The 25,415-nt window shown below is 47.3% G+C and overlaps 7 protein-coding genes across 7 annotated transcripts; 5 read left to right on the top strand and 2 right to left on the bottom strand.

The window, feature by feature from the left end:
- Positions 1-516: 516 nt before the first annotated feature.
- EYB26_005802 (uncharacterized protein) lies at positions 517-1,442 on the top strand (the record flags this gene model as incomplete). Its single annotated transcript, XM_054265082.1, has 5 exons — positions 517-735; positions 793-866; positions 929-1,182; positions 1,245-1,306; positions 1,383-1,442. The coding sequence occupies 5 exons, from the start codon at positions 517-519 to the stop codon at positions 1,440-1,442; spliced, it is 669 nt and encodes a 222-aa protein (XP_054121057.1).
- A 627-nt stretch (positions 1,443-2,069) lies between these two features.
- Positions 2,070-5,736, bottom strand: EYB26_005801 (uncharacterized protein; the record flags this gene model as incomplete). The annotated part of the gene is made up of 3 exons (XM_054265081.1): positions 2,070-2,075; positions 2,136-5,427; positions 5,501-5,736. 3 exons carry the CDS (start codon positions 5,734-5,736, stop codon positions 2,070-2,072), a joined length of 3,534 nt encoding a protein of 1,177 aa, XP_054121056.1.
- Positions 5,737-8,127: 2,391 nt separating this feature from the next.
- EYB26_005800 (uncharacterized protein) lies at positions 8,128-10,315 on the top strand (the record flags this gene model as incomplete). The annotated part of the gene is made up of 2 exons (XM_054265080.1): positions 8,128-9,937; positions 9,996-10,315. The coding sequence occupies 2 exons, from the start codon at positions 8,128-8,130 to the stop codon at positions 10,313-10,315; spliced, it is 2,130 nt and encodes a 709-aa protein (XP_054121055.1).
- A 1,994-nt stretch (positions 10,316-12,309) lies between these two features.
- On the top strand, positions 12,310-13,754 carry EYB26_005799 (uncharacterized protein; the record flags this gene model as incomplete). Its single annotated transcript, XM_054265079.1, has 3 exons — positions 12,310-12,686; positions 12,871-12,930; positions 13,004-13,754. 3 exons carry the CDS (start codon positions 12,310-12,312, stop codon positions 13,752-13,754), a joined length of 1,188 nt encoding a protein of 395 aa, XP_054121054.1.
- Positions 13,755-13,958: 204 nt separating this feature from the next.
- Positions 13,959-16,258, bottom strand: EYB26_005798 (uncharacterized protein; the record flags this gene model as incomplete). Its single annotated transcript, XM_054265078.1, has 4 exons — positions 13,959-14,085; positions 14,150-15,811; positions 15,963-15,998; positions 16,254-16,258. 4 exons carry the CDS (start codon positions 16,256-16,258, stop codon positions 13,959-13,961), a joined length of 1,830 nt encoding a protein of 609 aa, XP_054121053.1.
- A 2,951-nt stretch (positions 16,259-19,209) lies between these two features.
- EYB26_005797 (uncharacterized protein) lies at positions 19,210-21,711 on the top strand (the record flags this gene model as incomplete). The annotated part of the gene is made up of 2 exons (XM_054265077.1): positions 19,210-19,702; positions 19,781-21,711. The coding sequence occupies 2 exons, from the start codon at positions 19,210-19,212 to the stop codon at positions 21,709-21,711; spliced, it is 2,424 nt and encodes an 807-aa protein (XP_054121052.1).
- A 1,339-nt stretch (positions 21,712-23,050) lies between these two features.
- Positions 23,051-24,901, top strand: EYB26_005796 (uncharacterized protein; the record flags this gene model as incomplete). The annotated part of the gene is made up of 3 exons (XM_054265076.1): positions 23,051-23,132; positions 23,253-24,635; positions 24,693-24,901. 3 exons carry the CDS (start codon positions 23,051-23,053, stop codon positions 24,899-24,901), a joined length of 1,674 nt encoding a protein of 557 aa, XP_054121051.1.
- Positions 24,902-25,415: the final 514 nt, after the last annotated feature.

Genomic DNA, 25,415 nt, shown 5'->3' with positions numbered 1-25,415 from the left:
TGGGGGGGGGCAGTGCCACATACATAATTATCATAAGTCAAGCATCAACGCACCCACTTTCAGTTCTGCCTCTAGCTTATAGAATCTTTATCGAATGACTCGAGAAGGCTTCGAGAATGTATTAATGCATGTGATTCTTACAGAGCCTGATAAGGCGTTTATTAGCATGTACCGCGTATGGTTGGTCATGCTGTGTCTGCGGATGCCCTAACTTGGGAGCTGATGATCCATGGATGGTGACATGGCTCTCTGTGCCAGAGTAAATGGGGGTCAAAGAGGATATCAAAGTCAACCTCATCGTCGATACAGACTTGCGAAAATGTGTATAAAGTCGTGGTAATTCCCTTCACTGACTGTGATACACCTTGACATTAACCCTCAACCACAAGACTCTACCAATCCAAGTAATAATCTCAACATCCGATATCGACACCCCTCACAGTTCCACTTTATCTATCAATTTCCCTCGACTCACTTAATCTTTGAGACAACTACTTCTTGAATAATTATTGAAAAATGCCTCTCCTTCTCCCTCCATCCCCAAGCATCTCGAGCAACAAACTCAAACTCTCAACCCTGACCTTCGTAACCTCCAATGCCGACAAGATTCGCGAAGTCACCTCAATCTGCAAGGACTATGGCATTACAGTCAATGTTAGAAGTATTGATCTGCCGGAATTGCAAGGGTCAATTGAAGAGGTGGCCAGGGAGAAATGTCGTCAGGCTGCTTTAGCGGTACGTCTAATCTTCTTCTACCTATGGTAAATGTACTAATGGATTGCCAATGAACAGGTCAACGGTCCTGTTTTGATAGAAGATAGTGCGGTCATATTCCATGCTCTGAATGGATTGCCGGGTCCTTATATGTACGTTTCCTTGCCTCCCTATCTTCTTTAATCCCACATCCCTGACACCCTGGATGAAACAGAAAGTGGTTCTACCATTCCTTAGGCCTTTCAGGTCTCAATCGTATCTTGGCTGGCCACGAGGACAAATCTGCCGCTGCCGTGTGCACGTTCGCTTTCTCCTGGGGTCCTCGTCCAGCTCAAGAGGATAGCCATAATGGCAGCGACAGCGACAGCGGCAATGATGCCAGTAGTAGCAGCAGTGAACCGGAGGTATTCCTCTTCCAAGGACGGAATGAAGGGCAAATCGTTCCTGCACGAGGAGAATTTGGATTCGGTTAGTTATTTCACACATATCCTCGATGCCCGATTTTGATATTGACATCAGAGGAAAAACAGCATATGATTTCATTTTTGAATATGAAGGAAAGACATATTCAGAGCTCCGGCCTGAGATCAAGGTGTGCCAGTCCCATTTTTTGCAAGGACTACGTGTTTTCATGGTCTCAATAGCTAACACGTTTGACGCCCCTACAGAATCAAGTTTCGGATCGATCCAAGGCGTTGACCAAGTTTATTGATTGGTTGGCTAGTTGATTGACGTTTTATACCAGCTTCATTATTTTTTGATTGCCAATATGTATTTCTACGTGATAGGTATGAGGAGGCGACAAGTTCAGCGTTCAACCGAAGATTTTCCGTATCACTGTGATGAGTGGAGGTCGGTTGGTTACGTGCTTTTGAAGTGAATTAGTTAGAGGAAGTCGGTGAATTGCAATGTCGTGATATTTTTACGCTTCATGTTCAAGCCTCGTACTGTATGCATGCAAAATAGACTCATAGAAAGAAGTAGAAGAAGCGGACGTCAGATGAAAGACGTTGAAAGGTGGAATTTTGATACATAAGAAAATTCTGATCCATGAAGACAACTCGTCGCCACAAAAAAGAAGTGATAAATCAAAAACATCGAACAATAAGTAATTTCCAAACGAATGACCGTTAACAACTCATCATATCCTTGCCTCCTACCATACGATCCAGCGCCGGTTTGAAGTCAAGGCCGTAAGTAATACGAAAATAGAAGGGGAAAAAATTGCATACATGGATAGATGATCGCTTTTTGATGATAGAAGATGTGAAGAAAGAAAAATGAAAATGTTTTTACAAACAAAATCTATATGGATGGGATAAGAGCGTATTGGGTCTCAATAATGAGTCAGGTACTCAGTGCTATTCGCGAATGTTAGTTAGAATGCAACAAATGTAGTATTATTGTGGATAAAGACTTACGCGTCCACGTCGACCAGCCCCAGCCTGGTTCGGGATGGCTTGGGCCTGGGGGTAGTATTGAGGTGAATATTGGTACATTTGAGCCGGGTTTAGAACAGGGCTGAATTGAGGAGGTGCAAAGGCAGGCTGCCCTAAAATAGCGTTCGTGTTCACTTGAGACGGTCCAGGTATTGCGCCAGCACCCTGAAGACCCCTCATACTGTCCATGGCCCCAGCATATCCCTGATAGACGTTTCCGCCTATGTTTCCGGGATACATTCCAGTTTGGGGCATGCCACGGGATTGAAGGTACGCTTGATATTGCATTTGTTGCTGCTGCACAGAAAGCACATTGTCCTGACCGAAGCCTGGCCCAGCATTCATGCCACCAAGGCCATTCATGCTGTTGGTAGCGCCCATGCCATTCGAAGCAAAGTCGTAAGGTTGCTGCTCACCTAGTCGGCCTATTGAGGCGCCATTTTCAATACCCGAGGGTGTCGAGTATTGTGCACCAAATTGCCTGTCGGCCTGCTGCTGATTCTGGTAATTGGAGCTAGCCGGGCGTGACGTGGGGCGGTGCTGTTTCTCGCCATTGGTGCCGTGGCCAGTGCTTCCATCCCTGGCAGCGTGATGGTCACGAGAACTTGCTCGAGAAGACAGCCCGACTTCATCCATAAGTCGTTTATAGCCTTGGCTCGGGGTCGCTTTCAGCTTGGTCAAGACCTTGGATACGTTCTTGACGACCTCGGAACGCATCGATTCATCAAAGAAAGGTGTGGTAAGAACTTTGAATATCAATGTGGCGCCCGAGCTGGGATCACTAAGAATGCGCTCAAGAGCTTCATCGTTTGGACTGAAGAAAAGTGCCTTCAAAACAATCTCTCGCGCTTCGGGCTCGTTCCGCTGATTAATGACTTTCAAGACAGTCAAGTAAGCAACTTTGTGTGTACAGAGATGTACCAGGTGAGGAACGAGGCGAGGAGCAAGTACAGTCCTTCGACGAGGGAAGGTGCAGGTGTCGAGAAACCAGGTTAGCAGCAAGGCACCATTAGCGTTGGTAGCAAGCTGAACGCTGTGCAAAGCAATAGCGGCAGCCAACATTCGCTGTTGATCTTTGGTAGCATGGTGGCTCTCTAGACAAGCACGCATAGCACGGGCACCAAAACGTCCTTGGGACACTTCCCACATCCTACTGAGCATGGTCTCGAAGATAAAGTCGTTGTGTGGACTGCCGAATCGCAGACAGCACTGTAGCACGTAATTGCCGTACTGGTCGAGGAAAAGCGGAACTGTGTAGGGGCGCAGACTATCCACAATCATTTGCATTTGACTTGGCGCTTTTGCAACATCGATAATCTTCTGAGCTGCCCATGTTCCATTCTTGTGAACACCAATCTCAGCAAGATGTGGTGAGATTTGGAGTAGCATCTGTTCCTTTGTCTGCTCCGAGCAGAACTCGAATAACTTCTGAATAACAGTGTTTCCTAGGTAGTCTGATGAGAGTTCGGCGATTTCAGGCAGCATGCCGTTGGCTGTTTCCTCAATTTCCTGCACGGAGCAAAGACCATTGTCAATCCGCTTGCGAATGTCGCGAAGTTTTGGCGCATCATGCATCCTCGTAGCACTTGGTTCAGGAACGGCAGGAATTTCGTCGTCGAATGCCTGGAAAGCAATTGATCGTTGGACGCTAGCAGTGATCGCTTGGACGTCCGCATCAGTGGCCCCAAACTCTTTCACTATTTCGGCCATTTCCTGTTTCAAGTCTGTCAAAGGAGGAACTCGCGGGGTATCTGTACCAACCCGGTCTGGCTTTGATGCATCAATAGCCCCGTGCTCTCCCAAAGCGGTATGTGGATCGGGCGTTGGCGAGAGATGTGTACCGTTGCCACCAGGTGTTCCAGAGGCAGAAGCACCTGGAACTTTAGCATAGCCAATTCGTACCGGTCCAGCACCTGGGAAAATTTCTTTGCCATTCAGTAAGTTCTTCGCCTGAACAGCGCTCTCGAGGCGTTCAAAATTGACAAAACCGCAGTTTTTGTGGGTGAGAACTCGTGTTGACTCAATTTTGCCGTACATGCTGAAGATGGCGTCCAAAGAAGTGACTGTTGTCGAGACTGGAATGCTACCGATCCACAAGGCCCTCGTTGGGCCTTCGATACTACCCTCATCTGCGACTTCCACCGGAGCACGAAGGTTTGGATTGGCGCCATTTGCTCCACCTAGATGCATCATTTGAACTGCTTCAGATAGTTCATCATACTCACCACCTTCTGCGATTCCAAGATCCGCGGCACTTATACTATTTTCCAATCGAGAGGGAGTTGCGAGATAGTTGCGAATAGAAGAGCGTTGTGGTGGGGTGTCAAGAATACCTGCAGTGCGAGCGCGAGGACGACTTGCGGAAGCGTGGTTGGCAAAAGCCTGGACAGCAAGATTGTGTTGATGGATCTGCGCCTGGGTAGCAGCGAGCTGAGCGGCGGTCGCGGCGGCGGATGGCGTCAGAGTGCCTGATGACACTTGGGGATAAGGAGAGCCGTATTCCTCATCATCTTCCGCGTATTTCTCCTTGGCGTTGACCGAGTAGGATCTGAATCTGTTATTGCTCTTTATCATGGCGAGTTCCGCGAGAAGTGGAGGCAGGGAAGATTGTTGTTGCTGCTGTTGGAGTAAAGCTTCAACAGACGAGTGGGCAAGTGTAGAGTTGTGTTGCTGTGGAGTCTCGGCCAAACCCAGGTAGTCTAGGGTCTTTACGTCGCTGTCGGCGAGACCGCCGCCTGAGAATGATGATTGGGAAGGAGAAGTTGGGCCCTCCGAGGACCGAATGCTTGTCAAGGTTGTAGCTCGATCCCGCCCTGATGCCCAGCTCGTAGAGAATACAGAGGGTCCGAATGGATTCGAGGATCCTAGGAAGCTGTTTGGGCGCTGAGGCATTGAACCTGCTCGCAAGCGAGACAAAACGGTCGTGTTAGGACCGGCGCCTGAAGTTACAGTTCTTCCGCTGGTATCGATACCGGACAAGCCTGGCGGACGAAACGGGCTGGTAGACGGCGTAGGCCTTGACGTTTTAGACATTAGAGACGGTGCCTGAGAGGTTGCGTTTAGAGTGCCAACAGCTGGGAATCGCGATGGTACAGTGCCAGCTCTCGCCCTTCGCGCAGGGCTGCTCAATGTAGGCTCTGAGGGGATCAGGTCGGGAAATCCATCCTGACTGGGAGATTCAGGAATATTTTCACGCAGCGGTGTTGAGTGGCCGCTCGTGGGTGGTCCCCAGATGCTTGTGGGAACACCTTCTTGGGCTTGAATTTCACGTGCTCTATTTTGTGATAAACCATAAGCATTTGCTGATAACAAAATCCAAAAAATCCAACTGAGAGATGGGTGCTTACCGTTTCGAATACAGGCGAGTACCCAGCTCGTGAGAGGGGGATCCAGCCCCTATGCGTGTGCTACCTAATGAACCTGGAGTAGTCCCCAGTCCATTGGCGGTACCAAACGGAGACTTGCCTAGATTTCCGCCCAACTCGTTTGGAGAGTTACTGCCCGTCGACGTCCCTGACATTGGCTGAGAAACTGGGATGTAGTTGAGATTGAGATGGCCATCTGGCCGCGACACTGGAACCATTATAGATTATAAAAATATCTGATCCGAGCTTTTATAGCTGATGGTGTAATTTTCGCGATAAACGAAAGACGGAGCACTTCGACTGATGGTTCCGGGAGGATCCTCGAAGTAGATTGCTCGGTAAAGACGGAAGGCACTATGAAAAACCCATAAGATAGTGAGATGGCGTTAAAGGTACTTGTCCGTGCCAATCTCAATCGATGATCTCGCCCGTCTCCTCTAAATATCTGTCCACGAAGGAATCCGATGATTCCTGGGCGTTCTCGCGACCGGACGGGCGATATGTGCAATCAACCAACCACGCAGTGGTGGATCTTTAGCAGCAAGATGTTAACTGCACGATAGAACTTATTCAGATTCAAAGCAGAATCGCACACGGACGAATTCGAATTATGATGGCCTCAAAAATCGCAAGTCGATTGTGTCACGGGACGCGGCTGGCAACGGCAACAGACAAGGACATGCGAAAATCGGTGAGCGCACAGAATGTAATTCCAGGCCGAATTAATGGAATTAGAGGTATTATAAAGGATATCCCTATAAAATGAATTCCCGGATACGGCAGAAGATCAATTGTCGTCGAGACACAACCGCCGAGAAGAAGAACCGACAAAGAGCGTTTCGAGGAGTCAGTACAAAAGGACTGGACAGGGTGGCAGGACGTGTGGAGAAGGAGAGCTGATGGAAAGCACGGAGGACGAAACGAATCAATGGATAAAGACAATTCTTCAGAAGAAAGATATTAATAGACTAATATTATCAAAGCCTCCTAGCTAGAAGGAGATAGGGAAAGGAAGAGAATGAGGAGAGAGGATGGAGGATAAAGAGAGGATAAGATAGAGAAGAAAGTGTAAAGGTAATATGGATGTCGTCGCCAGGAGAAAGAGCGAAGACGCTACTCAGCCCGTTGGACTAGGCTAGGGCCGCCCACAACTACGAAGTTGCTGGTAAGGTAATGTAATTACAGTGGGCAGATTTCCAAATATCTAACTTCGGCGTATGATCGGTAGGAGACCACCATCGGCAGATGGAGCCAATTAATTGAAGTCAGTCAATTTCAATCTCTTAGCACCATAGTCAGCGATAATGTGAGGAAGTATTGCATAGGAAACGATTACTGAAGCAGCGCATGCCAACGTGATTCATGAACAGTGTACCGTCATTGTAATGCTAGGCCAATCACTAAGTTACCTCAGTATGGTACTGGCTGAAATCCTCCGATTCCGTATTGTTAGCGTTATTATGATACGCGAATACCGTTGACAGCCAACGTTCCATGGTCGATGCATCTAGATAAAATCGAGTCGAGAAACATATCAGGCTTAATAGAAGACACGACTCCATAGGATGATAATCAAGACCCGGTGCCTAGTATGTATTTAACTGAGTCTGAAGACTCAGCAGCCAGTTCAAATTCCGGAACACTGCCTGAATCTGATCGATGGTCAAACCAAGGCTCCCACTGTAAGTTCGGTTTGCATAGCGCTTGATGAGGGGGGTCGTGTGTCAAGGGAATGCTGAGCGACTAGACAATGACGATTGCCAAGTCAAGAGTCAAGCGAGACCGGGTGGGTTGATATCATCCCAAATATAGAAAGCCTTGCTAGCTTGTGTGCTATTGGTAAGAACTTAGAACAACAACAGTAAGGGGCTATCTATCACCCAACACATGATTCGTCGAGATATCCGGCATATGTTCCCTTGTGCTTGAGATCCGCGAGATCAGCTGTGTGTACACAGACATCAAGATTCAATCAGAAGACCTTGACAACTAAGCTATGCTGTACGTAGTTAATCTTGACAGAATAATAGAATGATAAATGCCGCAGGTCCAAATCCGTCGTAGCAGCCCCACAAAGATGTTTCTGTTTCTGTTTCGCAGCTGTCACGGATCACTCAGAATTCAGGAAAGCCGTATGATACTATCTTACCCCGTTCTTTAGTACTTGAACTCACTTCGACTTACTGCTTAGTTGGTCTCCAGTGATTTTGACCAACCGACTCTCCGCGCTGCTTGCCATCTGAAACAGATGGTCGATTCATCCTCCTATGAGTATATATATAGAAGATTGCCTGGTTTGGGTACCTGCATTAGTTAGTTAGTTATGCTGTGGTCACGTGCTGCAAGAGCTGCCAATGAGTCATGTGACCTGGAGACTGCCAAGACATTACTTGACCGTTGACGCGGTGTGAGCTTGCTTCCCGTTCTCCAACAATCTCGGTGCTGATTGCACGCCACTGGAAAAGTCGTCACATCAACACCTGCACTTGTGATTGGATTGACATATTTTTTTAATCGAATGCCGGCACTCGATACATTCTATTTTACATTTCTCGTTGAGTATTGTGGGAAGATTCGCGCAGCCGCGCGATCTTCGTCAGACGACAATTATGGCAACTCCAGATGAGACATCTTCTTTTACCGGGGCGGACACTTCTGAAGATGAGGTCGTTGAAACACTGGTCTCTGGTCGACAGAAACGAAGCACAGCCGGCAGGAACATGTCATCTTTGCTCGATGCCGCTGCTGACGACGATCTCACGCTTCTGTTCGCCGAAGATGAGAACGATGACGAATTTGACCAGGATGAAGGAGCCGACGGGGAGTTTGATGACATGCGCTTAGATTCTTCATCAGAAGATGAAGATGACAAGGGACCTAATGCGGCGGATGATGATCTGGAAGGAGAAAAAGAGCTGGAGAAACAAGCGAGAGTCGATCGGAAAAAGCGCAAAGCTCAGGAATCTTTGAGACTTACGGCTCTACGCAAAAAAGTCAAGATAGACTCACCAGCTTTGTCGAAAGTATCTACCGCCACACCGCGTCCGAAGAAAAAGTCAGAACGAGTGTCTTGGCTACCGACGCCCGAAGAAGGACCAGTTCGATCGTCCTCCCGTCGCCAGACTATGCAAAATAAAGAGCTTACGCACGCTAGGCTGAAGGACAGTGAACAAAGGCGAATCAAACTTATTGCAAATATGGAGGAAGCTGCCAAGAGGAAGCAGAGATTGAAGCCAAAGATCATGACCCAGGAGGAACGATTGGCCGAAGCAGCAAAGATTGAGCGGCTGAACAGTAAAAGTCTGAATCGGTGGGAGGAGATGGAGAAACGAAAAGCTGAAGAACGCAAGGCTAAGCTCGAGGCTTTACAAAATCGTCGTCTCGAAGGACCTGTCATGTCATGGTGGAGTGGGATTGCCAGGTGGGTTAACGGGAGGTTGGTGCGTGTGGGCAATGTCGAAGTTCAAGCCAAAGTTGAGGAAAAGGAACCTGAGCGTAAGAAGAAGTCGAAGGATGCAGCAGCGGATGCAGTCAAGACGGATTCACCGGGCTCCGTTCCTACGACAAGTTTACCTACGGCTCCTACGATTGACAATGGAGAAACTTCAACTACGCAACCGAGCAATATCAACGCAGAGGCACAGCAGATTGAGAAAGTGACGAGCGTTCCAGGACTTCTTGATGGCATCCATGAGTATGCGTCAGCATCCACTACACCAGCACCAGAGAAACCAGAGCCACAAGTCCAATCTGTACCGGAGTTGTCACCGGGTACGGAACCTATGAGCGAAAAGACTCAGGCTGATGGTTCCAAGCCTGAAAACGACGGAATAGTGAACAGTGAAAACGAAGAGAAGATTGCGGATGACGATACCACTGTTGTTGCGGTAGAGGAGCAATTAAAAACTTCCTTGGAAGCGGAGAGCGCTCGGTCTGATTCCAAACCAGCTGATAAAGCACCCGAGTCAGAAGCACCCGAGTCGGAAGCACAATCAATGCCAGCTGCGCCTGATGCAGCTGATTCCGTACAGGTAGCACAGCCGGAGAAGCCGGTGGAGGCAAAAGCCGCAGAGGCGACAGGACAAGATGCACCATCGACCACCGCACAAACAGATGCCATTGACAAGGTCGCGGTACAAGACATTCAGTCCACCGAGCCTGCTACGGCAATCTCTGTGGGACCCATTTCAGAACAGACCGACCAAACTAATGTGTCTATGCAAGACACTCTTCCGACGGAAATCAACCAGACCACACCCGCGGCACCAACAGCAAGCGAAATTGAAACGGCAGCACGGCCCGAGGATATTGAAGAAACGGGTCGGAATCTACTCGTACTAGAAAATTTCGACAATGCGACCATACAAAGCCGAGAGTATAGTATCTACTTCAACGCGAAGAAGCCACCGCGTTTGACCAGTACGTCCCTTTCCACAATCAGATTTTATACAGTGAATATTTCCTAATATGATTATAGAAATATCCCAACACCTCTGCCCAATAACATCTCAGTTATCACGATACCGCGACCCAGACACGTGTCTCCCCTTTGCAAACGTCGTTGGGTATCGAGAAATTCGCAACCTGACCGAGCAAAAGTACACATGGAGTGGAATGCTAGGATGCTATGTAGGTAGTGCAACGGTGGCGGCAAAGGGAGTTCCGGAACAGTTCATTACAGGGGTGAAGCCGGAAAGAAAGGTAGAAGAGCCGACTGGCTCTGGTGACGGCCCTGATGACAAGGGTAAGGCTAAGGACAATAGCCAGAGTGAAGCCATGGAGGTGGACGGGCCATAGTAATTGTTTGATTAGTTGATGTATTATTATTATATCTGCATGTGCGGCGTTTGACTAGATACCCAAAATGTTTTCTTCGTTTACCTGATTCCTTTCTTCATTCGGCCCATAAACCCTAACCCTACTTCCTTATTGTCGAAGGATCGCGACGACGAATGAAGTAAACGAATAATGAGGCCTCGCATTTTGTGTCACCCAGAACAGTTCCCTCAAAAAGCCCTCATACATATGGCATCATACCAGTGAGTGATTTTACGTGTTGCGCAACCCAAGTCCTTACTTGACGCTACCAAGGGATATTCTACACACAGAAATGTTGCCATATGATTGACGTCAACCACTACGATGTAGTCTCCACCAAGGCACGTAACATGACAAGTACTTTTAAAATAGAAATGGACAAGACCATGGACGAAGTAGCCGTGGGTACCTTTTTCCGTCATAAGTTTCCAGGTTTTGATTCGTTCTAGATTGGACGACTACGTATTATTTTGACCGCAAATACTCCACAATAACAGGAAAAGCGACGAAAGAAGAAAGAAAACAAAGAAAAAAGCTTGACAGGGCTGTTGTGTACCAGTGGTACAATGTATGGCGATGATGTGCAACGGCAACCCTAACCCCGGGCGGCGTTGCCCCTCCACTCCACACCATCCCTCCATTTACCCGTGCCGCCAAGCCCACGACCTCGCACTGTGATTTCATCCAACTACTCCGTCTACGGAGTACGTGCTCCGTATCTATAATAGTATTTGGGCTGGAAAAAGTGGACGAAACCGAAGAATTTGGCCTGTCACCGAACTCGTTCTAGACCACACACCACAGGCCTGAGACAGGCAGGGACGATCGGAATATCCGGAAGCGGTACTCCGTGAGTCGGTAGTGATCTTAGAATGATCTGAGGGCCCCACACATGACTAGGCACTGCCACAATCACATCGAGATTTGTCGATTGATCTTTTTCTACGCTCGCACGAGTTACTACTATGTATCTACTCTGGAATATGTTGTCGTGTGGGTAGGTTGTCGTATACTTGTGACTGACGAGTTAGTAACGAGAGGTCTAGCCTCGTGCCTCAGACACGGTGGGCTGATGGGCTCGGATAGATCGACTTGTCAACGCAGTCGCATCAACGTGCATGATTCGTTCGTTATCTTTCGTTTCTTTCTGTCAAGCGCGATAGTAAGAGAGAATAATAATTCCGCTAATAAAAATCCAGATCATCTGCTGTGCTCTGTAGGTAGCAGTTCGTTGTTCTAGAATCTGAGTTAGGGTTAATAGAGTAGAACAGTTACCGCATCCGGTTAGACAATGTTGCGTGCTGGGCTGTGGGCCTAGTATTCGTCAGAGTCGAGAACGATCGGATTCGCATCGGATGGGTCAATCGATTCTTCGGTTTGGATCATCCTCTTATTTATTATTTAACTATTGGAATCAATCCTTTGGATTTTTTTTATAGATTTCAAGATTCTCTTTCTGCACAGTGCACACCGCTCCCTGCTCCTTGTACTGCTTGCTTATCTCCTCCTTATCGAGCATACTTTCTTTATCTTTTACTCCGTACTTGGGCTACTACTCTATCGTCTTCAGCGGCTCAGTCAGCTGCGATAGATAGACTGATAACGAGAAAACCCACCATTAGTTAGTTAAAATACCCCGTGAGTCATCATTAAAGATCCGTTCTTGCTCTTTCCTTTTTTTTTCCTCTTTTTTTTTTTTCTTTTTCTGACCCTATCCCTGTTAGTAGAGCGATCTGTGTACCCCGCGAGCAATTCGCCTCGTGTACCTGCATCTCACAAAATTACCTCAACATCACGGTCACATTCGATTAATTCAATCGACTCAAAACGACCCAAATCCCTCATTCTTCTACATTCGTCCTACCTTGTGTGAAACAGCATAATATTCGTCTATCTATCTGATTCATCCCTTTGATCCACAATCAGGATCAACGGGTGGGTCTGTACATATCTTGCCGATAAGGGCCTCAATCATGCATCGCCATCAAAAGCCTCATACTAGAGGCGCCGCGTCGAATCATAATAATAATAATGAAACTACTTCACCGCCATCCATGAAACGACATCCTTTTCACCGCCACGCTCCTTTCTCTACTTCTTCTACTCCCACAAACAAAACCACTCCTCCTCCTCCTCCTACATCTACAGCTAGGAAAGGATCGACCATCAAATCCCCACGGGCCCCCGTTTATCACCACCGCAAAAGCGCTTCAGCACATCAATTCCACCACCGAAACACATCACACCAATCACTGGCTAAATTATTAGGAGCAGGCTCTGGTCCTGCCAGTCACTCCGTTAACCCGGAAGACGAACAATTGGAGATGGCGACTAGTTTTTTGCAATACTGGTATGTTCGACAATCCTTGTCCCTGTCTGCTTATCTATGACTGCGTCTATGCGGCCCCGCCTCATTTTTGTTCCTTGTTCTTGTTTGTCTCACATTCCACGGCATATATGCCCTGCTGTACTCTCACTCCGTAACTTATCTGTTTGCTGGCTGTGTACGTACATGGCTGACGTTCCTATCTTAGCGCCATGTGTGAGAAGCAGATAACGGTGCCTAGCAACTCGGTTCTGTATTGCAGTGAAAGGTATGTATATCTAACACCGCCCAGATATAATATATTTTAAATGTCTCTCAATTCTAACATCTTTGCCATATAGCTGCCGTCGCAAAGACTCTTGCAAGCCTCTCTCGGCTTCCTCATACACATATACAATTACTCCTCCTCCCTCACCTATCAACACTTACACCAATATGGAATCATCATCCTCATCAACCACATTCCCCTCCAAACCCATCGCAGTCATCCACCACAACCTCCCTCTCGGCAGGATACCCTCCGACCTGCACGACTCCAAATCGGATCTTGATCCCACCGAATGGAAGCCCATCATATCCGGGCGTCACGGACGAAACGGATCATTGACCTCGCTCGCGTCGAGCGATGCATGGATCTATCTCTCGCAGTTCCATTATCATCGCGAGGATTCCCGAATTTCATCGTCGACGCCATCGTCTCATGTGATGCCATTCCGTCGTCAGCCCACGACTCGGGACAGTACCACCAGTCTGTCGGCGATGGGTACATCCTCCCTCGTCAATACTCCCAGCTTGACACCCGCCTCGTCCTCCGTGGCTAGTAGCCCCCCTTCATCTTCCGGGGACTACATCAGCGCTACTACGACTACTACTAAATCCTACAGCTACGGAGGGGCATACGCCTACGCCGCTGATTCGGTTGCTGCCGCTGCTATCATAGATCCGGGTCGTCCGTTGCCGCCACGACACAACCCTTCCTTTTCGAGTGCAGGCGCTACCAAGGGGGTGGAATTAGTTGTGCCGCATATTATTACTTCGGCCGAGGAGGATGGTCATGCTCATACTCATGAGGGACTTTGGATGAAGGCTTGATTAGCATTCTACGAGAAAGAGTTTTCCATAGATGACTCTGACGTTATTTTTTTCTCAGATCGTGTGCTGATGTGATACATGAAAGAATCTCCTAATTCAGTAATCTTTCAAACTGAACATTCAATCATCATAAATAATTCCATGTAGAAAAAATCTTTATTTTTATCAAAATACTAGGCATCCCGCAAATTGCTCATCATCAAACTATGGAGTGCATCGGCCCGTGAATCGTGGATACAAGCAGCATTCACGGACAGTGTAGCGGCCGCAAATCCAGGCCAAAAATCGCTCAAGACCCAGTCCATAACCTCCGTGAGGCGATGTTCCGTACCTGATAGATCTCTGTTAGTAAATGCTTCCTTCAACGAGTAAAGACAAGGAGGGGGAAAACTGACTTTCGTTGATCGGTGTACCAGTAGTATGGCGACGGATCCATCTCCTCTCGCTTGTACGCGGCAATAAGTTCATCCCAGTCGTCAATACGGCAACTTCCTCCCACAATCTCACCAACACCAGGCATGAGCACGTCAACACTCTCAGTGACACGAGGGTCCTGTGGGTCCTTCTTCATGTAGAAAGCCTTAATCTCCGCGGGGAAGTGGGTAAGGAAAATAGGCTGGTTGATGATATCCGTCATCCTACGCTCGGCGGCTTCGGCAATGTCGTCACCGAATTGATGAGGTTGGCCTTCTTCGTTTGGAATGTCGTGTTCGCGCAGCCAGTCAATTGCGTCGGAGTATCGCATGCGTCTGAATGGGCGAGAAGGCACTTTGAAGTCTGGGTTGAGTTCCTTAATGAGTTTAGCGGTTTGCTCGTCTGCGAGCAACTCTTCGATGACTCGGGAGATGACCTCTTCCAAGTGTTCGAGAAGGTCGTCAAAAGTGATGAAATCTAGCTCGGCTTCGATGTGAGTGTACTCGGACAAATGACGACGGGTAAGTGACTTTTCTGCTCGGAAAGATGGGCAGATACAAAACACATCTCCCAGAGACGCCAGGCATGTCTCGAGGTACAATTGCGAAGATTGTGTCAAGTATGCTGGCTCGCCGTAGTAGTCGAACGAGAACAATGTGCTACCACCTTCGACCTGTGTCTGCACCATAGAAGGAGGAGTAACCTCCAGCATTCTGGACGCTTCAAATGTTTTTCTAAACGCCTTCAAAGTTGCTGCGCGCACTTTCATGACTGAAGATGAGGTCTCGCCACGGAGAACCAAGTGTCGGTTGTCGTAGAGGGTCTGAGGATCGGCATCTGGTGCCACGCGGCTAGTGATGGCCTCCTTGTCACCGGCTGCCTTGCCAATAATTGTGAAAAAGTCGGCGTGCAATTCTCGGTCGTTGGGAGCGTGCTGCTTAGGGGGAACGGCACGCATCTCTCCGTGGATCGCAATAGAAGTCTCCAAAGTCAAGGTCATCATGTCGTAGGTTTTGACCATATCTCCCGTCATAATACACTGAAGGTATCCGTATCCATCGGTAAGCGTGATGAAAATGACATCCTTTTGTGATCGCAGACGATGGACGCGACCGAGCACACGAACACGAGTTCCAGGCTCGTCTGATTCTGGAGTGCGCAGCTTGACAATAGCTGGATCGGTGACATCGAGTCGGATGCGCACTGGCTTAGGAAGAGAGGGGTCCTCTTTGATGACCACCTTCTTGGCCTCCTCGAGCACGACCTGACGCTTCTCGGCCTCTGCCTTTTCACGAATCGCAATTTCCTGTGCCTTGGCCGCCTTTTTCTGTGCTCCTTCAAACAATCTGGTCGACTTCTTAACTGCCGAGGCGGATGGTGCCTTCCACTCGAGGCGGGCGGCTTCGTTGCCCTCTTCGACGGGGCCGGTGACCGATTTGCGGGTCAGGTACTTGATTCCTTCGGTGGTGGGAGCATGTTGCAACATGGCATGGAGGAGAGATTTGTAGGGAGCGGCTTCAGTACCGTTAGCCGAAGCGTCGTCTTTGCCGACATCTTCGTCGATGTAGATGTGCTGTTCGGGAGCCGCCATGTTGACGTCGAACGGCGTTGCTTCAGCTGTATTCAAGATTGGTTCTGATTGCCTGTTCAGAGAGTCTGGTTAATTGAGGTTTAAATGAAATAAGTTCAAACCAGACGACAGTTAAACTTTGTATGCTTGTTGACGTAGATCGAGTGCGACAAGCGTTGTGTGGCCCGAGGGCTATGACTCAGAGATAAAAGAAAAGAACTGACCAATTAGAAGCAATTGTGAAACTTGCAAGCAGACCTCTGTCGAGCAATGGCAATAGTCAATTCCTGCTCCAGGAATGTACTGTTGCGTGTCGACGTCGAAGCAGAAAGCGAGAAGGTGAGGGGTTGAAAATAATTAGATAACTTAGGTGGACGACTCTGAACGCACAAACGCGACTAGGCGGAAAGAGGCCGATGAGGGGCTGTCTGTTCCTTATCTTGATCTTGAAGCCTTACATAATACAGATCTGGCAGAAACGTACATTAACTTAGTTAAGTTATTTGGTTACCTACACCATAACTTTTACAACAATACGAGATAATTTAAAGTTACACTGCGATCAATAAGTTGGATTAGTGTTATTCATGCCATCCAAATTTATGGTCATGGCCATCATTGACAGCCATCTATCAGTTTGAGACGTCCGTATGCCATCCGAACTCTATCGTACCAGACATTGAGGTCGATTTGCTATCAATCATTGATTCGACCCCGATGCAAGTCTTTCAACAGCCTATTATTTGATAATGTTGAGAAGTCAATGGTCGTTCTCAGTTGAGTCACCCTTGCGGAATGCAACTAGGACTCCTTTGGCATGAAGCATAGTTATTGGAAGTGGCTTGGTGTGTGCGCTCTCTAAAATTAGAGTAATATGAGCCAACGCTCGGTCAATGAGCATATGAGAAGGCAAAGGATTCCCTCGTGGGCCACTACACTATTGATGAATGATAGCAACCTCGACAATGAAAGCCAGGTTTTGAAAGAATCGAGATAAAGATCATACAAGATCACATGACCGTTTCCGGAAGCTAACCATATTAATATTAGCGCCGCCTGCGTCTAGTCAGGGGCTGGGTCCACCGGGATCCCTTCAAAAACATCAAGACAAACAGTCAATTTCAATACATATGCACGTCGTCGTGCTTGCAGGTTTGGAAGCACGATATGTCTACCAGCCACCGGAGCATACATTGATGGCATGCAGTGACCGAGATCAAATCCACGTCCTCCGCTTTGTCGATTCGATATTCGTCTTATAAGAGCTCTTTCCAAGTATCGACTGCTCGCCTCGCTAAATTGACTCGATATAACGTGCACTCGTCGTGCAGGCGGCTGATCTGACCAGTCAGCATGTACAAGTCCAACAAGCAGCGAACCTCGCTTTGTTTCCGGTTCAATAGTGAACACGTTCTTTACTCCATACTAATGCTCTGCTAGGATTCATAAGCGGGTTGAGCACGAAAGTCGACAGTGCTGTAGTCTTGTCTCTTGAGCTATCGTTGTTGCGTACTTTGTATCAATGGATATTGCCATTTCACATACACATTTTACACAGAGTGAAATATTCGAGTACGTACTCAAATCTAGCATTCATCTGAAGTTGAAACTTTGGATGAAGATGCTAGGAGAGCCGTTCATTGGACAAACAAGGCACAAGAATGGGGCCATTCCCGGCAGTCATCGCCAGATTGCTCCTTTTAATTCCCGTGCTAGCCGCTTCGGGCTGTTCATTAGCTACTCTCACTAACCAAGCTGGAAATTTTCTCGTAGACTTGCCCCTGGCTGGAAAACTGGGAATAGTTCAATGACCAGATTTCGAAATCTTGATTGTCAAAGGTACGCCTTGGAAGTCATAAACATCTACTCCATACATATTTGCGTCGTGTGTTCAAGGTTGGTCCATGGAATCTTACCCCTGATCCCTAGAGTCAACCCTGTCTACCTGGGCAAATCCACTAGGGACTCCGTATAAGTCACTACCAAGCTATCGGCACATGAATCAAGCCATTAGTTAACCACAGTACATATGCGCATTGAATTTTCTAGTCAATTACAAATAAATATATAGGTAGCGTCCGATTACCGAACATCAATACGTACGTAAAACAGATTCCAATATTGCCCGAGAAAAGCCTCAGCTTCAGAACTCGTCTATTTAATCGATTATACTCTATCTCGTCTCTAATTATGTGCATAGAGACGTTAAGGAACGATTTGATAATCCCCACCAACTGGGATCGTCCCAGTAATCAGCCTAGCGAAGCCCTACCCATAGTATAATTACTGGAAGAGTCTTAGTTTGTAAAGGTACTGTCCAAATTCCGTACGTACTCGTATCCTTCAGGTCCTGTTTATACTCGGTGAGTTGGTGCAGTTCGCTCAAGTCGCAACGTTCAGAATGATGAATTAAATCATTTCAATGCATTTCTGAAATGAAGACGATATAAACTGAAGAATCGCTATGATAAAATAAACAGGTTCTGTGATAATTGTCGAGTCAAGGTTGAATCAATAATACACAGTAGCCACTGGTCTAGCCCGTTTCGTCGCAGCTTCCTTCCTTCCTCCGCTCCTCCTTTCCCGCCTTCCTTGTCAATAATTATTGTTTGTTCTCTTCTGATCTTTTCCCCCCTTCTTCACTCACTTCTCGTCATCTTCATCTCTTCTTCTCTTTCTTACATACCTTTCTCCCATTCCTTACTTTCCACGTTCGCTTGCTCGTTCGTTTCTTTCGTTTCTTTTCTTTTCCTCCCCAGGCTCACCACCTAATTTCATATTTCTTTCTTTCTGTTGCCACTATCTGGGACGCAGTTATCTGTTATAATCTCAATTTCCCGAACGCCGCTCTCCTTCGATATAATTGTGTTCGATTCAATCTGGGGAAAGGTAAACAACGACAACAACACCTAGTTTTATTTTCATTGTCCAATTCGTCTGATTTTCGTTTCACCTCAGTCAATCATTATTTTAGCCTATTCTTACCTCGAAGTTACGAGACCTTCTTTAGCTAGCGTGCGCGCTAGCTCTTCGATTCTTCGACTCCATAATAATTCATCGCTTCGTCATAACCTCACGTTCGCTTGATTCTTATAATTCCGTCGCGACCTCGCGAAACCGAACCGAGAGCGCTCATACATTCTGGCAATATATATTCACGAAAGACACTGATCTCATTTGAGGCTTGGTCCATTCGTTGATTATACATACAATTCAGTTTTGGGATACGTCTGTTATCTTTGTCGACGCGCTTAATCCGATTCAGATACCTTTCAACGTGTGCTTCATTTTATAGTACACTATCAACCCGCGAGTCTATTATACAAGCTATATCCGTAATACTAATCCGCCTCACTCATCTCTTGCGTGACTGTGTCCGGTGATATCAGGGTCTGGGCCTCGTCTTTCAAAACGGCTTTACTTACGTCTAATATACAGGACAAGCTTGTCCTACCGCCGCACATGCTCGCCATGCAAACTGCGGATTCTAAAAACTCGCGTTTACCGTCAATGTCGAAATTCTCTGGATTCAGCGCAGACCAGACAGGCTTCTCTCACGGCGCCTTCACTTCCAACAATCCCTCTGTTCAAAGCTTCGGAAACCGCGATTCTCGACGAGCCAACATCCCTTCTATAAACACTGGATCTGGCCTTCACAACGGTAACGATTTAGGTGCCCCTGGATCTGGCTTCGATATGAACGTTACACCTCTCCTTCCTTCCCAGCTTTTGCTCGGAAGCCCCTTCCAACCTGGAACTCCGTCCGCTTTTGCGTCTCCTCAATTCGCCAGCTTCGGCGGATTCTCTCAAGCAAACTCAGCACATAATCAAAATGCCCAGAATCCATTGAGCAGTCCAACTCAGGCGCAGCAAAACGCTTTGTCTCCTCAGTTGTACCCCGGATTGGTTTCTGCAGATGGATTTGCTGGATCTCAGCTGTTAGGAGGGCCACAGTCACCAATTGGTGGGTTCCCTGGTTTGACAAATGCTACTTTTGGTGCCTCTAACGCTTCGGTCCATCTCGGGCCGCAAATACTTTCAGGCACCAGCCGCACCGTGTACCTTGGCAACATCCCGGCGGAAACGTCGGCAGAAGAGATTCTGAACCACGTTCGCAGTGGGCAAATTGAGTCCGTTCGTTTGCTGCCGGACAAGAACTGCGCTTTCATATCATTCCTCGACAGTAGCTCTGCTACGCACTTCCATTCCGATGCTATTCTCAAGAAATTGGCGATCAAGGGCAACGATATCAAGATCGGCTGGGGTAAACCCTCTCAGGTCCCAACTTCAGTTGCTGTAGCAGTTCAGCAATCAGGTGCTTCTCGAAATGTTTACTTGGGAAGTCTCCCTGAAGATATCACAGAGGAGGAATTACGTGAAGAGCTAGGAAAATTTGGCCCAATTGACACCGTGAAGCTAGTCAAGGAAAAAGCCATTGGCTTTGTTCATTTCTTGTCGATCAGCAACGCCATCAAAGCCGTTGCTCAGCTTCCTCAAGAAGCCAAATGGCAAGCCCCTCGTCGAGTCTTCTATGGAAAGGACCGCTGTGCCTACGTGTCAAAGACCCAACAGCAAAATGCCGCTCAGTACCTAGGTATCGCTCCAGGTTATGCTCATGTTCTCAACAGCGCAGACCGTGATTTGATTTCCAATGCGCTTGCCCAGCAATCCGTTGCCGCAGCTGCTGTTGCAACTACTGCTGGTGGTGTCAACAACCTTGGAAATCGCACCATATATCTGGGTAACATTCATCCAGAGACCACTATCGAAGAGATTTGCAATGTGGTCCGCGGTGGTCTATTGCACCATATCCGTTATATCCCTGACAAGCATATCTGCTTTGTCACATTCATTGACCCAACTTCCGCGGCTTCGTTCTACGCTCTCAGCAACCTTCAGGGGTTGATGATCCACAACAGACGGCTTAAGATTGGCTGGGGTAAGCACTCTGGCGCTCTACCCCCAGCTATCGCGCTAGCAGTCAGTGGAGGAGCTTCGCGAAACGTATATATTGGCAATCTGGATGAGACATGGACCGAGGAGCGTCTTCGTCAGGATTTCTCCGAGTATGGTGAGATTGAGCTCGTCAATACTTTGAGGGAAAAGAGTTGTGCTTTTGTGAACTTTACGAACATTGCCAATGCTATCAAAGCTATTGAAGCAATGCGAAGCCGCGAGGAATATAAGCGATTCAAAATCAATTTTGGTAAAGACCGATGCGGCAACGCCCCTCGTCAAGTGAACAACAACAATCAACAAAACCGAAATGGCTTGGAAGAGCAGTCACCGTCCCCATTGAACGGCTTCAAGCAGAGCAACAGCCAGAGCGGCTCTCAGCCAAGCCCAACACGACCAGCCTTGTCGCCTGCTCCAGGATCGACAGGCTCTCAGGGCGGACAACAAAATCGACCTCCTCTACAAAACCTGTCATCTCCTTCCTCCATTCTCAACACTGGAAACAACAACCCGCTGACAATGTACTTGAATCACGTGTCTCAGCAAGGGCAAGACCAGGAAAACCACTTGACGGATCCGATCACTTTAGCGACCCTTCAGCAACAGCAACAGCAGGCTCTTGCCAATCAGCAGGCTGCTTTGTACAACGGAGCAGCTTCTAACGAAATACCTAACGGTAGCATCGAAAGCTCTCTTCACCAACGAAAGACCTCCAACGGCTTTTTGAATGTATCCAACGGCCATGCCGGAGCTACTCACAGCTCTGCCAATAGTCTCAGTGTTCCTCGAATCCAGCACTCTCGAGCTGTCAGCCTTCCTTCATTTTCTCAAGAACCCTTTGGACCAAATATTAGCCAGACTTCTCACGGCCGCTCAGGATTGTCTCATCAACCTCAAGGAAGCTTTTCCAGCTTTGGCTCCGCGCTAGGCGGGTTGAACCACAATGGCTTTGGTCTAGCCATTCAAAATGAGTCCTCCCTTCCTGGCTGGGCTGAAGAGGAGATTGGAGCGAAATAGGACAGAAAAATAGTGCTTCTTCATATGTTTTTGATCTACGGTGGTGCATCTTAATTCTTCATCTATGTGTTTTAACAACTAATTCTCTTCTCTTTCTTCTCTTTTTTCTTCTCTTCTTGATATGTCATGCCCCATTTTACTGATACTTTAGTACCCTTTTTCTTCTGATTCATGTATTCGTTTTGATCTTATGCATTGTCCAAATGGTTTTTCCCTTTTTATTCCACGACAGGGTTTATCCCGTTTGATCTAATTCATTTCTTAATAAGCCTTTTCTTTAAACCTTGTATTGCTAGCTGGCTAACGAAAGCTTCTTGGCAAAACCTCGAGATATGGAGAGACTCGACTGGATTTGGGGCTGGTGCTCAGTTTTGTTCTGTTTTATCAACATGTGTTTCCTTCGTTTCTTCATAAAGAAAGACCAAAAAAGCACGATTGGGCTAGGGTTTGGGATGGTTGAGGGGAAGGGGGGGAGGGGGGAGGCTCTGTATAATAGCTCGTTTATTCTTCATTATATCACTATGTGGCATCATCCAAGCAGAATAATCTGAAATATTGCGATTTGACAAGTTTTCATGAAGCCAGTGCTTTCTAGTTGATATGGCATATAGTGAAAATCCCTGGATTTTAACCCTAATTTGTTGAGCAAATCATACGTGCTTTCCAACCAGCAACAACATTGAGACACATCTCTCTTTCTTACGCCTACCAGAGCCCAAGCAACGTCCTTAAACAAGCTTATCATGTCATATATGACAGTTTACCTTGAAAGTTCCGAGTCGAGCCACCCCTTTGCTCTGATGGGCGACTGTCTGCCTGTGCGTTTGAAATCAACGGAGGCGGTTTATACTTAAGAAGAAAATTAGCAGCCTACGATTAAGTGTACCATAATAATAATACTTAGGGATTATACATATTCGAATGAAAAATAACGTCGTAGATATACTTGACGACTACTTCGGGGCAAGGAATATCATCGTTGGGTCTTAGGGCTAGGGCTTATCACCGAAGGAGCCTTTGGTCGGTAACGTTCAAGCTAATTCAATCAAAGTTTGGGATCTGACCAACAAAACAGAGTAGTCTATAAGAATTCAGAAAGCTATTTTAGTTTGCTATTCCATAATTGGATGTTTCCCGCCCCCATTTGCTCTCATATTTGTTAGGGTTAGGGCTAAATTCAACTGCATTCCAATCGGTTCTCTGCTCATCACGTGACTCGTCCTATAAATATTTCCCGCCACTGGCTGTAGGCTTTTCGAGTCTTGTAACAACAACCCATATAACACTCCAAGGGAGAATTTCTTCGTGGCGCAAAACTCACAAAGAAGTCGAATTGAAAATGGCTTCGAACGATAGATTGTTGCCTCCTGAACAATTTCATATCAAGCGTCGACGAGAGGAGGAGCCTGTTGACACGCTTTGTAAGTTTACTTTTACCCCACGCCTTGCATATGACCATGTATAACATTTTTGTATACGGGGGAAAACTCAAATCTACAAATCTTTTATCTTTTTAAAGACATGAACTGACGATTTACTAGACATCCAATCTGAGCTGCAACAAAAAAAGCGGCGTTTTACAGACTTTGTCTTTCAAAGAGTCAAAATCCCAAGTGATTCTGCTGCGCGCGACAGTGCTGGAGATGATGTCCCGTCGTCATCACCATCAGCTGCTGCAACTGCAGTTATTCAGGACCGCTTACGCAGTCCCAGATCTGTAAGCACATCTGGCTTTCCGAGTAGCAGTCGACTCAGACCTGCCGGAATCCCAGCAGGAATAAGTGGTATCCCCACTGTTCGAGCAACTTCGCCGGGTGCAGAGTTCCGGAGTGAACATGCTGCCGCCGATTCTCGACGTCAAGAATTTGACACAAAACGTAAGCGGCTTGAAGAGCCTATCAGTAAATTCTTAGGGGTTTCGGATGGACTTTCAGATCGAGAGAATGAGAAATCTGCGACTAGTTCTAGGACTGGGACGCCTACATCGTCGATTCAGATGCCGCCTCTCAGTGCGAATCCTGCACCATTCCCGACGTCTCTTCGTCGATTCCACATCTCGCGCCCCAGTACTCCGCTGAGCGTGGCTGCTGGAAGTGGAGTGTCCAAAGGCAATGCGCCCAGTCGAGCTCGAGCCATTCTCGTCGAGAAACTTACTCGTGCCCCTTCTCTTAGAGGTGTTTCAGTTCTTGAGACACTGGAGAAGACAGCCGGAACCGATTCTGAGATAGATACAGTGGTTCAATCCCAGCTAGCCAAAACACAACCCGAGGAAGAAGCAGTGCCAGCAAGGAGAAAGCGACCTATCGTCAATAAGGCAGAGAAGCAATGGAGAGAACAGCAAAAATCAACCATTTCCGCTGCCAAGGAACATTTGACGACCAAGTATGAGCCTCAGTCGGACGATCTGGACAGGTTGGCGAAAGAGCTTGAAGAGGTCATGCTCGATATTGAAGCGGAGGAGAACCGGATGGATATTCATCATGGGCCACCATCTGCACCAGCCCCTGTTGATGTACCGCAGCGACCAAAGGGGCCGTTGAAATACAAGCCCCGTAATCCGGTTGCTCGAAAGACAGCTCCAACCGAGGTACCGCGCGTGGCTGAGGCACAGCCTGATAAATTGGAGCAAGAAGCAGAGCCAGAAATGGATAGTGACGGCGACTACGTCTACGATACTTATATCCGTGTCCCGATCCACACATTCTCATCCTCGGTTGCAGCATCTACACCACAATCAGACCTTACAGGCCACAATGATCCATTATCCGAGGCAAATATACTAGGCGGCATCAGCATCGATCCTACACGCACCGATATCGGTGTTGTGATCATTACATCCGATGACGAAGATATCTGGGATCAATATCTAGAAGAAGACCAGGACTCCGAGGTAGATTGGGACGGCGATGATGTCGATTCTAACGGTACGACCCTCTATGCCCCCTAAAAACTTTTACAAATATACTAATTTGAGCAACCAGCCGAGGATAATCCTGCAAACGACTACCCGGACGACGAACTCTCGTCTGCAGATGAGTACGACGATAATCCGAGTATTTACCGTCGCTATCGGACTGCGAACTCTGATGATGAAGAGTTTGATATCGATGAGTTTGATGATGGGGCCGATGATGCTGATTATAGAAAGTACATGTATGACTACATTGGGGATGACGATGATGAAGATTGAACGAGTCGCCGCCTGTTAGTGGAATGATATAGGTAGTTATTTAGCTCTGCTTAATCACAAATTTACGTGAATTAAAGACTCTAGCTTGCGCTTTCCATGGATAGAATATTTGGGAATAACCTTGTTTTTTTTATCAATTGCTTGATTTTCACATGTACGTAACATATATAATCGTTACCTCGAGAGGGTAAAATGGAAGATATAATCAAGTGCATGTGGCAACACGAAAAAGCAGAAAGAAAAGAAAAACAACCAACCCAGAACAAAGGCCACAGAGCAAACAAGAATCAACCTTGGAAACAATGACAAATATTTGGTTATAGAGATAAAGGAAAAAGCCACCGCCGAGACCCATCAACATCAACATCAAAGGAACATAGAAACACGACAATTATCCACCAACAAACATGTGCATTGAAAAAGGAAAACGGAAAAGCAAAAGACCGCTCGAGCTGGAAAACGAGAACAAAGGCTCCTTTCGAAGGTCCAGTCCTGCCTAACTAGCCTTCTAGAT

The sequence above is a fragment of the Talaromyces marneffei genome, chromosome 4, assembly GCF_009556855.1.
Source record: "Talaromyces marneffei chromosome 4, complete sequence".
Lineage (NCBI taxonomy): Eukaryota > Fungi > Ascomycota > Eurotiomycetes > Eurotiales > Trichocomaceae > Talaromyces > Talaromyces marneffei.
Note: the sequence above shows the minus strand (reverse complement) of the source record. Positions and strands in the feature narration are given on the sequence as shown.